The sequence below is a fragment of the Scyliorhinus canicula genome, chromosome 5 (genome assembly GCF_902713615.1).
Source record: "Scyliorhinus canicula chromosome 5, sScyCan1.1, whole genome shotgun sequence".
In the NCBI taxonomy this organism is placed as follows: Eukaryota; Metazoa; Chordata; class Chondrichthyes; order Carcharhiniformes; family Scyliorhinidae; genus Scyliorhinus; species Scyliorhinus canicula.
Genome location: NC_052150.1, coordinates 220641464 through 220658517, shown reverse-complemented (window position 1 = coordinate 220658517; position 17054 = coordinate 220641464). Strand labels below are relative to the sequence as shown.

The 17054-nt window shown below is 49.7% G+C and overlaps 1 protein-coding gene across 1 annotated transcript in view; it reads left to right on the top strand.

The window, feature by feature from the left end:
• Positions 1-12260, top strand: part of LOC119966594 (aquaporin-1-like) — an 18006-nt gene extending 5746 nt beyond the window's left edge. The window contains exons 2-4 of the mRNA XM_038798560.1: positions 1201-1365; positions 10325-10405; positions 12014-12260. Coding sequence (XP_038654488.1) covers positions 1201-1365; positions 10325-10405; positions 12014-12193 — 426 coding nt within the window. The 3' untranslated portion in view covers positions 12194-12260. The remainder of the gene's footprint in view (positions 1-1200; positions 1366-10324; positions 10406-12013) is intronic.
• The last annotated feature ends 4794 nt before the right edge of the window (positions 12261-17054 follow it).

Here is a 17054-nt window from a genome sequence, read left to right as displayed (position 1 = left end):
ATTGTTTTCCACTGTTTTCTCTTTGAGACGGTAATGTCCCAGTATCGTTGTTTTGGTATCGGCTTGTTTTGAAGATGAACACCTTACAGTACAGCTGTTGGCAGCATTTACGATCGTGGAGCTTCTGGGGCGTAATATTTACTAGAAGCCCAGTGGGGAAGATTCCAATACTGCAATTGAGAAGAACAGCATTAATTCCTGATAAATGGACTTGTTGGGTGACATGTGTTGGAGTTGGGGACCAAGGGCAATGTGTCAAAATTTGCAGACGACACTAAGATGAGTGGTAAAGCAAAAGGTGCAGAGGATACCGGAAGTCTGCAGAGGGATATGGACAGGTTAAGTGAATGGGCTAGGGTCTGGCAGATGGAATACAATGTTGACAAATGTGAGGTTATCCATTTTGGTAGGAATAACAGCAAAAGGGATTATTATTTATTATGAATCGTAGAAAGTTGGTTTACAGGTGCACCAGGTGATTAAGAAGGCAAATGGAGTTTTGTTCTTCATTGCTAGAGGAATGGAGTTTAAGACTAGGGAGGTTATGCTGCAATTGTATAAGGTGTTCGTGAGGCCACACCTGGAGTATTGTGTTCAGTTTTGGTCTCCTTACTTGAGAAAGGACGTACTGGCACTGGAGGGTGGGCAGAGGAGATTCTCTAGGTTAATCCCAGAGTTGAAGGGGTTGGATTACGAGGAGAGGTTGAGTAGACTGGGACTGTACTCGTTGGAATTTAAAAGGATGAGGGGGGATCTGATCGAAACATATAAAATTATGAAGTGAATAGATAGGATAGATGCGGGCAGGTTGTTTCCACTGGCGGGTGAAAGCAGAACTAGGGGGCATAGCCTCAAAATAAGAGGAAGTAGATTTAGGACTGAGCGCAGGAGGAACGTCTTCACCCAAAGGGTTGTGAATCTATGGAATTCCTTGCCCAGTGAAGCAGTTGAGGCTCCTTCATTAAATGTTTTTAAGGTAAAGATAGATAGTTTTTTGAGGAATAAAGGGATTAAGGGTTATGGTGTTCGGGCCGGAAAGTGGAGCTGAGCCCACAAAAGATCAGCCATGATCTCATTGAATGGCGGAGCAGGCTCGAGGGGCCAGATGGCCTACTCCTGCTCTTGGTTCTTATGTTCTTATGTGCGGCATTTTCTCATCATTGTTCTCCCTGTTTTTCCCTCTTTTTTTTAAATTCTCAGCTGGGAGAAGGCGTTACCCCAGGACAGGGTCTGGGGGTTGAAATTATCATCACCTTCCAGCTCGTTCTGTGTGTCTTTGCAACCACCGACAAACGGAGGACGGATCTCTCCGGCTCGGGCCCGCTGGCCATCGGACTCTCGGTGGTCATTGGCCACCTGATGGCGGTGAGTGAAGCCGGCGGAAATAAAATAATGGCTCACTCTCCCGTGGGTGATTCCAGATCGTGCCAGGCTTATCCAGCTGGGAAGGCCATTCAGCCCATCAAAGCCTCTGCTGTCACCTTGAAAGAGCTATCCAATTAGTCCAACTCTCTTTAGGATCCTGCATGGCGTCCAAATCTACCTGTGGATGCGCCCATTCAATTTACTTTAAAGATTACTAAGAACATAGAACATACAGTGCAGAAGGAGGCCATTCGGCCCATCGAGTCTGCACCGACCCACTTAAGCCCTCACTTCCACCCTGTCCCCGTAACCCAATAACCCCTCCTAACCATTTTGGTCACTAAGGGCAATTTACCCTGGCCAATCCACCTCACCTGTCTGCCCTCCATAATCCTTGATTCCCAAGGTGCAGGGCAAGGGACGTAGAATTCTTACAGTGCACAGGGAGGCCATTTAGCCCATCGAGTCTGCACCAACCCTCTGTAAGAAAACCCTCCCTAGGCCCATTCCCCCCCCCCCCCCCACCCTATCCCCGTAACCCCTCCTAACCTTCACACCTTTGGATACTAAGGGGAAATTTAGCATGGCCAATCCACCTAGACTGCACATCATGGTACTGAGGTGCAGGAGTGGACCACTCAATCCTTCGAACACGCTTCACCTTTCAATACGCTTGTGGCTGATGGCTCCCAATTTTGCTTCCCTGCCTGTCCTCCATAACCCTTGGTTCCCTTGCCGACCGAAAGCCTGTTCAACCCAGCCTTCAATGAATGTAATGACCCAGCCTCCATTACCTTCCCCACGGTTCAATCTGCTTCCGCCAGCCTTTCCAGGCAGCGCCCTCTCGCTATGTAAAAAGCCTCCCGTTTTGTCATTCATTCTTGGGAGAGGATGTAACCTGGAAACTCAAATGTTTATTGTCCATCTCCAGTTTTACTGAAGAGGGGAGGGTTGGACATACCCCCTGCAGCCCGCATGGTGAGCACTCGCTATCCTGTTCATGAGGGAATTGCAGAGCCAAAGGAGGAACGTGGAGGCTATGGCAATGCTGGTCCCATCCCGCTCCGCCCCGCAGGCCCTGCGGGTGGGGGGGAGGTTGCGTTAAAATGGCCTTGATAGGTGGTGCAGAGCGCCGTCACTGCACACTGGTGGTGGCAGCATGGTCTGGGTGATGGGTCACGAACTGAAAGCAGCTAAAGCCAGGCCAAGGAGCCCACAATGCAGAGCGAAACAAAAACAGAAAGGCCTGGGAAAACTCAGTGGGTCAGGCAGCATCTGTGGAGAGAGAAACACGGATAACGTCTCAGATCCGCATGATCCTGCGGATCCGGATCCCGGATCCTGCGGAGCCGGCTGAAATAGGCCGAACGACGTGTTTTGACCCATCCTGTGGTTAGAAGATGAAACTTGACGGCAGGTGGAGTGGTCAGGTGATGATGGCGGTGTTTAGTTATGGTCCAACACTCGGGGGGGGGGGGGGGGGGGGGGGGGGGAGCACTTCCTGCATATGTGCAGACGGCCATGTCAGAGTCAATGGAGGGGGGATTCTCCGCCCGTGTTGCGCCCGGAGCACATGCCGCTATTTCCTGGGAATAGCGGGAGAGCCCCTAAACACAGTTCGTGCTGGGTGCTGAAGACAGCGCGATGCTCCCGGTCCGCGGCACCCAGCGAGGGCATGAACCAGATGGGCAGTTGAACATGCTCGGCCCATTTAAAGCCAGAATCTCCCGTTCCTGGGATTCATTCCCCGCTGGAACAGTGCCAGGCTGGCGGGAATCAGTCTCCCTTGACAGAGACCAAACGTGATGACCATACCTGGGGGGGGGGGGGGGGGGGGGTGCTCGGAGGCCACTGGAGCCCCTGGGTGGTCAGAGCACAGGCCCACTGTCCCCATGTCTAGTGGGGTGTCTCTCACCGGGGTGAGGGGGATGCTGGTGCAGAGCCTGATGCTCGGCTAGAAGGGAGACCCTTTGGGAGGATCCTGATGGCAGCGATCATTTGGGGGGGGGGGGGGGGGGTGCGTTGCTGGGGGCCCACACACTCACTCTGAGAGCAGGGCGGCTTTTAGAAAATAACTAAGTTTGGGAGAATTGCGATGGGAATCCTGCCAGAGCAGCTGCCGTCTTCGCACCCGTTTGCCCATCCGAAATGCCACGTGTGGCGATATGCCCGTGAATAACATTGTGTACACTTAGCAACGCGGCCTCCAACCAGCAGGTGGCGTCAGACATTGGTCATATGACATGCGGCTCTCGCCAGATGGTTGTGAGGGCAGGGCAGTCACCTATTGGGAAGTTCCAGGAGAGTCCAACTCAATTAGTAACTTAGTCTGTATAGCTTTCTGATTGTTACCTTACCCACGCGTACATCAATAAATCACCATTCTAGTTCAGTCGCCAGCAGTTCTGCATGAATCATTGAAAAGACAAGGTCACAGAACACAACAACACGTAGCCATTGTTTGAGAAAATTCCGCTCGGTGACATCACAGTTAGCTGTTTCCACAAAACACCGACTCCAAGTTGACTGGAATAATCCTGACGAGTTTCCCAGTACATTAGTACCTGTTAATTGGCAGAATAATGCAAAGAAAATTCATTTCTTTTTTGAGAGTGGTTCACCGACAGCCCCCGTTCCCGCATTACCCAACTCCTCTCACAGAATCATGGACGATCACAGCATTGTAGGGGGTGCAGAAAGGGGCCATTCAGCCCATCGCGTCAGCATCGGCTCTCCAAACGAGCATCATGACTTAGTGCCCACTCCCGTGTCTACGCCACACTTCCCAGGCCGTGCATTCCAGACCCGAACCGCTCATTGTGTGAAAAGGATATTTCTCGCATCAAATTTGCTTCTTTTCCAAATCACTTGGAACCTGCGCCGTCTTGTTCTCGATCCATTTACGAGGCGGAACAGTTTCTCCGCGTCGACTCTATCCAGCCCCCTCATGAATTTGAACATCTCTATCGAATCTCCTCTTAGTCTTCTCTTCTCCAAGGAGAACAGTCCCAACCTCTCCGATCGATCCTCATAACTGAAGATTCTCATCACTGCAACCATTCTTGTAAATCTCTTCTGTACTCTCTCCAATGTGTTCACATCCTTCCTCTAGCGTCGTGTCCAGAACTATACACAGTATTCCAGCTGAAGTCTAACTAGTGACTTGTATAAGTTCAGTATAACCTCCTTGCTCTTGTACTCTGTGCACCTATTAATAAATCCCAGAATATTGTATGTTTTAGTAACTGCTCTCTCCACCAGTCCTGCCACCTTCAATGATCTCTGCACAGATACACCCAGATCCCTCTTCTCCTGCACACCATTCAGAATTTTACCCCGTATTTTACATTGTCTATCCATATTCGTCAACTAAAATGCATCACCTCCCCTCACCCTGTCACCTTAGAATCATAAAATTCCTACAGTACAGAAAGAGGCCATTCAGCCCATCGAGTCTGCACCAACCATTTGAAAGACCACCCTACCTAGGCACTAGCCCCCACCCTGTAACCTCACCCTAAGGGGCAATTTAGCATGTCCGATCCGCCTCTTCATCTGCCACATTTCAACCACTCCTCCCCTACCGATCATTCTCCTAATTTTTCCCTCCTCCCATGAATTACATCATCTGTATCCCACTCAGATATTCCATGACCTGCTTAGCCCGGACTAAACACAATCCTTCAAATTATCTATTCCTCAGGGAACCATCCAAAACATAAACAATATTCCATTAGCCCTTTATCTGTAACCAACTAAATGGTTAGAATGAATATCTCACTCTTATGACACCTTAATTACTTTAGCACACACACAGTCTGGGTCCCTTAACCCAGGTTTTTAATAATATTATTGCAACAGATGTAAAATGCAATATACATAACAATTTCTTACATTCATAGAACATAGAACATAGAACAGTACAGCACAGAACAGGCCCTTCGGCCCTCGATGTTGTGCCGAACAATGATCACCCCACTTAAACCCACGTAACCCGTATACCCGTAACCATTAACCTTACACTACGGGCAATTTAGCATGGCCAATCCACCTAACCCGCACATCTTTGGACTGTGGGAGGAAACCGGAGCACCCGGAGGAAACCCACGCGCACACGGGGAGGACGTGCAGACTCCACACAGACAGTGACCCAGCCGGGAATCGAACCTGGGACCCTGGAGCTGTGAAGCATTGATGCTAACCACCATGCTACCGTGAGGTATTCAGCATTCATCCATGCTGCAACTGTACAAGAAAGACGGCACCTGGAGTACTGTGTACAGTCTTGGTCCCCATATTTAAGGAAGGATGTAGTTGCATAAATGAGAGGTCAGAGTTCTAGGATAAGAGGGAGCAGATTTAAAACAGGGAAAAGGGGCAGGATTCTCTGATTAGGATACTTAGTTTTCCCACCAGAGTAGAATTGCTCCTGGTCTGCACTGATGCTGGGAGCGGTTCCCAGGAGCAATTCTCTCTCCCTTGTCATGCATATTTCAGCATGATGGGGAGCTTGTGAGATGCCACTTGGAATCCACCTATCGGGCTGCCATTTTGAGCAGACGGCCATACACCCAGGTCCGGCAAATGGCCCCTCCTCCCACAATGCAAATCTTGCCACCCCCGACTGACAAGTAGGGGAATCCTTCTCCCGACCATCACGGGAATTATGGAACACCTGCCCCCACAGCACGTTTGCATGAGGGTGACCCGACCCCCCCCCCCCAACATCCCCCATCAGACCCCCAATAGAGTACCCCCATCAGACCTCAAACAGAGAACCCCCCATAAGAACCCACATTCGGCCCCCAACAAAGACCCCCATCAGACTCCCCACCAGAGACACCCCGAGACCCCTATATCAGAAACCTCCATATCAGAGATCCCCATATCAGAGACCCCCACATTAGACACATCCTCATCAGAGACCCCCATATCAGAACCCCCCCCACATATCAGAGACCCCAATATCAGAGACCCCCATATCAGAGCCCACCCCCCCTTATCAGAGACCCCCCATATCAGAGCACCCCCCCCCATATCAGAGACACTCCTATATGAGAGACAACCCCATCAGTCAGCCCTCCCTGGAAGCTAAAGAGCAGTCCAGACAGAAACAATGGAAAATCATGGCTTTTACACTTTCCTGTCGCTTGCACCTGCTGCCTCAGACAGAAGGTGTTGAAATCAGCAGCTGTTACTTCATAGAAAACCAGAACACATCACAAGGCTTTAAACCCCCTCAGGTCCTTTGGTCTGCAAGGCTTCTATTTACTTTCAAAGATAAATAATTTAATAGGCTGTAATTGACAGGGTAATAGCTTCCAGAGAGCCAGGCACCTGGACTGTTTATTGTCATTTCCCGTCACACTTGAATGCATCTTAAGTATCCTGCCGTGAAGCTAACCACAATGTTCATAATACATCTAGGAAATACATTCTCAGCAGAAAGCACTTAACTGCTTTTGATGTGGTGAGCACCTGTCAATCATAGCTAGACGTTAATAAACTGTACTGCCTCCAATGATAATATATCTTTCCTTAAATAAATGGACCAAAACTGAACACAGTATTCTAAATGTGTCCTCACTAGCATGTTGCACAGTTGCAGCAACACCTCTTTACTTTTATATACTCCAGCCCTCTTGAAGTAAAACCCAGCATTCTATTTGCCTTTGCTCTTACCTTCTGACCTGTATGCTCGCTTCCTGGGTTTCCTGAACAAGGAGCCCCAAGTGCCTTTGTGCTGCAGCTTTCTGCATTCTCTCTCCATTTAAATAATGATCTACCTTCTCATTGTTTCTTCCAAAATGAACAATCTCATATATCCACCACCTTGAATTCCATTTGCCAATTTTCTGCCCACTGGGTTAACCTGTCAATGGGGGACTGGGGGAGGGGCACTGGTAAATGTGGAAAATTGGAGGAAAACATAAGTGTGTGTGTGTGTGTGTTTTCTGTCGGGGAATTGTATTTGACAACATTTATTAGAGTTCCTTGAGGATGTAACAAGGAGGGTGGATAAAGGAGAACCGGTAGATATAGTGTATTTCTATTTGCAAGAAGCATTCGACCATGTGTCCTGTGAAACTGATGAGAGAGGTTTAGAGCTCATGGTGTTGGGGGGGGGGGGGGTGATCTGTTTCTATGTTTCTATATATTAGCATAGTTGGAGGATTGGCTAACTAAAAGGAAACAGAGATTCAGGATAAATGGATAGTTTTCAGCTCGGTAAACAGTAACAAGTGGAGTGCCGCAGGGATCAGTGCTGGGGCCTAAACTAATTGCAGTCCATATCAACGACTTGGGACCAACTGCACTGCAGCAAAATGTGCTGATGATGCAAAGACAAAGTGTGGGGAAGAGGAGTTTGCAAAGGGATGTAAGTGAGAAAACATTTGGCAGATGGAGCGTAATATGGGGAAAGGTGAGGTTGTCCACTTTGGCAGGAAGAATAAAAAGGCTGAGGGGACGCACTTTGGTCCGGGGAGAGCTCATTTTGAAATTCTTCCTGCCCCCGCCCTCGGCCAGCGATGTGGCCGTTGTAGCCCCTGGGTGGTGAGGAACACGGCTGGGCAGGACCCTACTGCTGCCACCGGCACGCTGGCAGTGCGAACATGGCAGTGCCATCCTGGCAGATGGTGCTGCAGGTTGGCATTGTCAGATTGGCACTGCCAAGGGTCGGGGCCTGTAGGGGCGTCTGAGGAGGAACCTACAGCGGGGGTGCCTGAGGGGGGGGGGGTGACCCAAGGGGAGGTGCCTTGGCCACCCCATGTTTTTGTAAATCCACCACTCTGTCTTAGAATTCCCTCTATACCAAAAAGGGCCGATATTCCAAATGGTGAACAGGGATTCTCACTCCCTGACTCCGATGCAGGCTTCAGTGGGTGCCATTCAGGTCAAACTATATTTCCAAGTTATTCCCCGGTATAACCCATACCTTCACCGAAGAATTTTACCTACTTACCCCTTAGTAGCATCGATGTCCTGGGTCCTGCATTGCTAAGGAAGTAAAGTAAGCTAATAACCACTTTTTCAGGTTAAATTATTTTATTATTATTATACTTTTTTTTAATAAGTTGTATAAGTTTCTTTACAGAAAGGAAAAACGATTAGTGATTCTGGATGCTGCTGGTTTGTTGTAGGGACCTTCAGACTCTCTCTCTCTCTCTTGTAGTTCTCCTCCCCTTCTCTCCTGTTGCTGATTCTCTCTCTCTCTCTCTTTAGTTCTCCTCCCCTTCTCTCCTGTTGCTGTTTCTCTGTTTTCTCTGTGCTCTGTCCTCCCCATTGCTGCTGGTTGCTGCTGCTGGTACACTTCCTTAGATTGGGCCAATTTTATTTCAACCTTGCCCTTCATAGCCTGAGCTTTCTTGGGATCAATAACTCTCCCATCAAGTTTGTGTTCCCCATTCAATACCCTGTCTACTCTTTCAGGATCCGTTTTAATTGAGCAGTCTACAATCTCTCCACCTCCAGAAAAGCAGTCCCTTAAATCTTTCTTACTTGTTTCCCAGCTGAGTCCACCAACAAACATCTTCCTTCTCATCCTCCTCATTCTTGCTGCCGTTTCTTTGAGCCTTCCACCTCCTTGAGGGGAGCGGAGCTCCCCCGGGCCGTCAGCTGTTCTTGCCTCGCGTTCTGCTGCTCTCTTCTGCTGCCTCGCGCGTGGGGGGAGTGGGAGGAGCGAGGGAAGCCCGCGCTTAGTGATTTTTGGCGGGAAAATCGGGACCTCCGATAGGGAAAGGACTACGGGGCTTAAAGGGGCAGTCCATTACAATATTTCAACAACACAAAGAAATGTATGCAAACTCTGTTTTTTTCTTTTTCCCTTTCTCCTGCTGCAGGTTGTAATAACAATTCTGACAGACTGAAATTGACTGCATTTTTGACAGAAGAGCTGGCCACAGTTTCTGCTCTTTTCAGCTGCCACCAACCTCTTGTGGGATCTTTCCCTGCACTCTCCCAGACCAGATATTGGCAGACCTCTATGTTTCAAATGACACATTCTGTATTTTCCAGAACTCCCATAATGGGTGGCCACGGCACCTCTGAAGAGCTGGCCTTGCCGGCGTCTTTCGGTGCCGCACATCTCCTTCACAGCACAAATCACCCCAATCTCCAAAAAATACCAAGTGTAGGTGGATTGTGATTGGAATCATGCCAAACCAGCTGGAGGGAAGGGCACTGCCTTTCCTGCCGGAGAACACGCTTGGAAATCTTTTGGGAGAATTGTGCCCAGAATATTATTTAAATAATAATAATAATAATAATCGCTTATTGTCACGAGTAGGCTTCAAATGAAGTTACTGTGAAAAGTCCCTAGTCGCCACATTCCGGCGCCTGTTCGGGGAGGCTAGTACGGGAATTGAACCCGCGCTGCTGGTCTTGTTTTGCATTACAAGCCAAATGGAGAGAGAGGACAAAATGCTGTGGTGCAGAAGAATCTGGGTGTCCTTGGACATAAATCACAAAAAGTTAGCATGTAAGTAGTAATAGAACGTTGCTCTTTGTTGCAAGGGTTGACACATAAAAGTTGGGAAGTCTTGTTACAACTGTACAGAGCATTGGCGAATCCCACCCGGAGTATCGTGTACAATTCTACTGAACGAGGGATGTACTTGCAGCGGAAGCAGTTCAGAGAAGGTGCGCTAGATGACTGTTGGGATGAAGGTGTTCGCCCTTTGAGGAAAGCTGAGCAGATTGGGCCGACACTCTTCGAGTTCAGAAGGAGAGGTGATCCTATTGAAGCATAGAGGATTCTGAGGGGATTTGACAGGGCGGGGTGGTGAGAGGCCGTTACCCCACGTGGGGGAATGTTCGTCTAGGGACCACAGGTCTCGCATTGAAGACCGGGACGAGGAGAAATGTCTTCTTTCAGGGATCGGTCGTCTTTATTCCTGTCTGACTGAGGAAGCGTTCGCTGAAGTTACCTAATCACCGTATTGTTACCTTCTCTCCTCAGATTGGCTACACCGGATGTGGGATGAATCCTGCCCGGTCTTTTGGACCAGCTGCCGTTACCGGCAACTTCAAGGATCACTGGGTAGGTCGGTGACTAACAAATGCAGATTCTATCGGGTGGAGTCTGCCACTGGGCTGAGGTGCTGGGGGAGGGGCACCAGGGTGGCGATAAACAGGTGGAAGTAGGTATTGGAGTTGTTACGACACACTGGGCTCGAGCACAGTCAATTCCAGCCCCACAAACCCCGGAGTCATAACACGGGCGAATTAATCAATAGAAAATTACCCAAAGTCTTTGGCCCTTGGCTGCCCAGTAATTACAGTCACCGGGTTTGTAAATGTAAACACAATTACTGTTCAGTTATAACAAGAACTATAATTGGTTAACTATTAAATAATTCCTAATTCCTCACTTTAATTTTCCTCCCACCCTCTATACACACACCCACATGCACACATGACAGACAAACACAGAGGGGTGGAAAGGGGTAAAATAATAAGCTAAAGACGAAAGCATCTTTGTTTCGTATGATGGCTTTTAGCACACCTTCCTTTCCAGCATTTGTGCAGGTTAACGCCCCGACTTCCCCAACGGGGAGGGGAGCTGGATAGCCCGGCAACTTTTACTGGGTGGGTTGGTGTACGGCAAGAAGGGGGTCACCTCTGCCCACCAGAGACAGCTCTTTCACCCACCCTCCCCACCACCGTAACATCCTACCCCTCCCCACCCAGCCTCTAGGAGTCTCTCGGAATTAGCGATTAATCACCCGGACACTGCTCAAAGCAACTTTGGGTGAACAATATCATGGAGGCAGTGAAAATAATTGGCTGGAGTTTGGTGGCTGCTCGCTGGCGGCAGGATTCTCTGGTCCCGCTGACCCCATGGCGGATTCCCGGCAGAGCGGAGTGGCTTCAATGGGAAATCCCATTGACCATCGACGGGAAGAGAGTATCCTGCCGGAAGCGTCGCTGAGGGAATCGGAGAATCCCGCTATCGGGTGTCGACTGCCTTACCGCTCAAAGTAAAAGTGAAACGAACTGGGACAAGCAAATACTTACGCCATTTCCCTTCGAGTGGTCCATATTGACACAGATACATCCCCTTCGTACTACAGCGTGATGAAGGTTCTGGAAATACACCCTGACAGAGTTGGAAACCCTGTCGATGTTTCCAGTGGCAGGATGGACAACCGCGCCCTCCAGAAAGTTCCGGGGCTGGATTCTCCGACCTCGGGATTCTCCGTTGCGCCGGCAGCACACCCCAGCCCGGGGATTTCCCGACGGAGTGGGGCTGCCCACTATAATCTACACTCTACTAACACTAGCCTCTAGACTCTATCTATGACTATAGTGTCCTGTCCATCGCTCCATCTCCTCCAGCTCTCTCCCAGAGTCTGTGAGTCAGTGCTTTATATAGTTCTGCATCCAGTTCCATCTAGTGGTTAATTATGATATGGCATTAACCCTTTGTATTCTGAACATTCTCATTATGTCACAACCTCTACATCCATGGCCACAGCACGCACACCGACTCCATTATCATCCATTTCACACCAATGCCTCAATGTCAAACCTGCCCAAACCCCTCCCCACCTCACACCAGCTGCCGTCACCATCCCACCTCCCCTTCTCTCCCTGATGACAGGGCCCCTCCCTACTCTAGCTAATCTCGGTGTTATTTCTCCTCCAGCTGTACTGGGTGGGTCCCATCATCGGAGGAGTGGCTGCCGCGCTGTCCTACGACTTCCTGCTCACCACGCGCTGCTGCGACCTGTCCGAGCGGCTCAAGGTGCTGGTCAGTGGGCAGGTGGAAGAGTATGACGTGGAAGGCGAGGAGGACAGCGCCAGGATGGAGATGAAGCCAAAGTAAAAAGAAAGGACCAGGATGGCACCCATCGGTGGAGAGAAACATAAAAATCTTGTGGGTGCCCTGGGGGGGGAGGGGTGGTCAGGGTAGAGGGGTAGGGTGGGTGGTGGAGGTTGGGGGGGGGGGGGGGGGGTGGCATTTTCCGGGGTATCTCATCGCTGTGCAGGTTGACACTGCACTTTTCCGGGTGGGAGATGTTAGGATCATGGATGCAGAATCGCAAGTCCTACCCTCTTCCCCTACTCTCAAATCTCAGAGGCTTGAGCCTGAAATCTAGGCCGTCATTCCCCCCCCGGCAGTACCGATGGGAGTGCTACACCGCTGGGGGGAGTGCCGTCTTTTTAATGAGATTTCAAACCCAGGCCCAGATTGCACTGATTCCAATTCGTCCTATTCCAGTCGTGTGTTGTTAGCTGCTTATTTGTGACCCCAAAAATATGGGCCTGCATCCCCGGCCCACGTAACTAGGAAGGCAAGTCTTGCCATCGTTTAGCACCAATCATGGCCTCAGCCATTGAAGTATTTGTCATTGGTGTACTGTACAGCAAGCTAAAAAAGCAGAAAGAAAATCAGTGGCTAGCTAATCTTTTTATTTAGTTTGAGGGTTGATTGTTAGCCCAAGGTGCGTGGTTGCAGGGGGAGGCGGGTGTTGAAATCTCCCCTATTCATATTCAAAATGGCAGCTGTGGGACATTTTACATCCATGCGTGCAGTCAGGCAGGAATTCACTTTCACCTCTGACCCTGAACCGCCTCTGACAGTGCAGCACTCCCTCAGCACTGCACTGGGGCTGTTGAGCTCACTGATGATGTAGCCAAGCCTCTGGAGCGGGCTTTGATTCCATGACATTCTGACTCAGAGGTCAGAGGGCTACGCATTGAGCCTGGGTTGGCGCCAAGATGCTACCTCTGACCTCTCAGGCCTCCGCGACTTTTCTGGCGTCGCCTGAGATTGACGACAGCACCGTTCTGTCTTCTTCCGTTGCGGATACAGGAGGCCATTTGGCCCATTGTGCGTCAGGCAGCACTTTGGAGAAGCTATCCCCACACCTTCCAATCCCACTCATTTCCTCGCAAATCTCTCCCCATGAAGTATGTATCCGGCTCCCTCACTGTTGAATCTGCTATCGCGCTTTCAGGCAGCGCCTTCCAGATCACAATTCAGTTCGAGTTCTTACGCCAATTTCTTTAAAGAAGTCACTCGTGGCTTTACCTCAGCCTTTAGCAATTGAAAGGAGCTTTATTAAACTGTCTGCGCAGACCCCGTGGGAGGTCCTGGACCGCAATGGGTAACATCCCGGCCTCTGAGCCGGAAGCTCCAGGTTTGAGTCCCTCCCCAGGACATGACGGCCGAGGAAGGTGCTGATGTGTTATGTACTCTGGGATAACACAGGCTGCAACTGGATGCAGCTTTAACCAAAAGATACTCCAGACCTCGAAGTTAGTTGAATCTGATTTATTGAACCAGCAGCACAGTTAGCACAGTTCCCTATGAGTTCGACTCTCTGCTAACCTAAGTGTGGTTACTCTGTCTGACTGAACCAGACTAGCTCTTAGCCACGTGCTGGAGGTGTGATACTGTACATACACCCTGACTCACTCAGTCGATGTTCATCAGTGGAAAGAGGCGGAGTGTGAGTGCCTTGTGCCTTTTATAGTGAGATACCACCCCTGAGTGTCCTGCCTGCTCATTGGTCATGTCCTGTTCTCTGTGTTCATTAGCTGCCTGTCTGGATATCATTATCTGCATGTCTGCATATCGTGACAGGTGCGTTCATAACCCGGCCAAACAGGTTGTGTGTGACAACCTGCAACTCCTTCCAAACACACCAATGGCTGGTGGAAAGAGCGGGAGAGGCTTGTGGTCAGCCATGTTTGATGTGTAGCGGTGCCCCTCAAGCTTCAAGCGTCCAGTGAAAGACTAGAGACCTGGAATTACTAGCTATGGAAACAGGCGAAAGGCTGCCTTAGTGCAGCGTAGGTATAGGTAGAGTATTGAAATGGACCCTGTAACAAGGCTATGGACCAAGTTATGGAAAGTGGGTGCTCGATGGCTGGCACAGACACGCTGGGCTGAAGGGACCATTTCTGTGCAGTAAAGCTCCATGACTTCTGCTTTAACGGAGAGGTAGTCTTGCCCAGCCTGTCAGCTCCAGTACTGAGGTCAGGCAGTGCTCCTGCGGTGGGACTCTAATTCAGAGCATCCGGCTCAGAGGTGAGGAGGCTACCCACCACCCCCCTACCCCCCTCCCACTCAGTAGCAGTAAAGCGCAAGGAAAGAATCCAAAGTGGATGGTTCAGATGGAGCACAGTTTGGATTGTCTTTCGGTCACAAACTCCAATCCTTCTTTTCAAACAGGTCAGTGGGAGAAGTGTACCGAGGGCGGGGGTGGGGGTTGGGGGGGGGGGGGGGGGTGGCATCGAGCAGGCGACGGCATCCGGAGTCGCCAACTCATGCGAGGAACATTCTAGGCTTTTCCTTTTTTTCCCTTTCGGCATTTGGAGGGCGCTCCCTGAAAGGGTGGCAGGAAGCGATCAATAACTTTCAGAAATGACAGTGCTCAAAGAGGAAATGGATCTTGAACTCCATGGGGAGGGGGCAGGGGAGTGGGATTGGAGTCGGTCAGTGTCATTAGGGCACAGAAGGTGGGCACTCTGCCCGTCCAGAACACGATGGACAAACTGGACAGGTGTTTCATGGGCGTGGGCAGGATTGGCTAAAACAATATTGAAAGATGAGGAGGCAGAAATATATAACAAGCTAATTGTTACTGATCGCGTGTTATTCCTTGTAATTATGCAGAGCGCGCACACCTTTATACATATCACCATGCCAATATCGTTGTACTGTTCCACCCCACAGAGATTTTGGGTTGGTTTTTTTTTTGCAGTCACCCAGGAGATCGCGAGGCGGGGGTTGGGGGGGGGGGGGTTTGAGGTGGGGGGCGTGAGGGCAGAGAATGGAGAGCGAGAGATGGTGGGCGGGGTGGAGGAGGGGTATGATGGCGAACCCATGGCAGGCGCTGAGGCATTGACGACAACGTACCGATGGTAACGTAGGCCTCAGGCTTCAACCACTCCGCTCCTTTTGGTTCCAGACATCAGTGTGGCCAAGGACAACACAATTCGTGGAAGTGTTCGGTGTAAACTTCCCTTTCTCTCCACCCCCACCGCTGTCTCCATCTCTCGCTCTCTCTATCTTTCTGTCTAAAGACAGTTAGCTCTCGTTTTATTGTGCAAAAAAAAGCCACAAAGCCATAAAATATGGGTGATGTAAATGCTGGTGATTTATCGCTCCACTTCGAAATGAGGGATTTACTCCTGTTTAATAAACAGTTCAAATGCTGTGTTAAAAGTTTCATTGTTCGAAAGCTGTCCACTAGCATCGCTACTAAGATCTGAGCTATAATACTGCAGCCTCTTAGCTCCCTTGATGTATCGAGCTCTCTCTTTATCCAGACAATATTTATTGGAATAATCGAGCATTTCTATATGTTAGTCAAATAAATTACTACTTACAGTTCTGTGTGTTCGAGTTTCTTGCCAGGTCACGGTGTTATTTTAACATTCTCTTTTCAAACTTTCATTCTCTTTTTTTATTCATTCTTGGGATGTGGGAACTGCTGGCCGGGCCAGCATTAGTTGCCCATTCCTAATTACCCTTGAACTGAGTTGTTTGCTCAGCTATTTCAGAGGGGGGAAGTTAAGAGTCAACCACCTTGCTGCAGGTCTGGAGTCACGAGTAGGCCAGACCGGTCAAGGACGGCAGATTTTCTTCCCCGAAGGACATTAGTGAACCAGATGGGTTTTTAACGACAATCGCTGGCGGTTTCACGCTGACCATGACTGAAACTGGCTTCCATATTCCAGATTTTATGAATTGAATTTACATTCCACCAAGCTGCCGTGCCGGGTTTTGAACCCCCTGCCTCCAAGGCCTCGGGGTCACTAGTCCAGTGACATTTCTGTTGTACCATTGCCTCCTGAGGTAAGGCCGTCTATTTCCAGATGGCGGTGAACAGCAGGAAGGCCCACGGCCTAATGTCCGGAGCATGATGGCCAGACACCTCTGCCCCATCACAGACATGCACGCCTTGGATTGGATCGGATTTGTTTATTGTCACGTGTACCGAGGTACAGTGAAAAGTATTGGTCTGCGAGCAGCTCAACAGATCATTAAGTACATGGGAAGAAAAGGGAATAAAAGAAAATACATAATAGGGCAACACAACATATACAATGTAACTACATAAGCATTGGCATCGGGTGAAGCATGCAGGGTGTAGTGTTAATGAGGTCAGTCCACAAGAGGGTCATTTAGGAGTCTGGTAACAGCGGGGAAGAAGCTGTTTCTGAGTCTGTTTGTGCTTGTTCTCAGACTTCTGAATCTCCTGCCTGATGGAAGAAGTTGGAAGAGTGAGTAAGCCGGGTGGGAGGGATCTTTGATTATACTGCCCGCTTTCCCCAGGCAGCGGGAGGTGTAGATGGAGTCAATGGATGGGAGGTGGGTTTGTGTGATGGACTGGGCAGTGTTCACAACTCTCTGAAGTTCCTTGCGGTCCTGGGCCGAGCAGTTGCCATACCAGGCTGTGATGCAGCCCGATAGGATGCTTTCTATGGTGCATCTGTAAAAGTTGGTAAGAGTTAATGTGGACATGCTGAATTTCCTTAGTTTCCTGAGGAAGTATAGGCGCTGTTGTGCTTTCTTGGAAATAGCGTCGATGTGAGTGGACCAGGATAGATTTTTGGTGATGTGCACCCCAAGGAATTTGAAACTGCTCACCATCTCCACCTCGGCCCCGTTGATGCTGACAGGGGTGTGTACAGTACTTTGCTTTCTGAAGTCAATGACCAGCTCTTTAGTT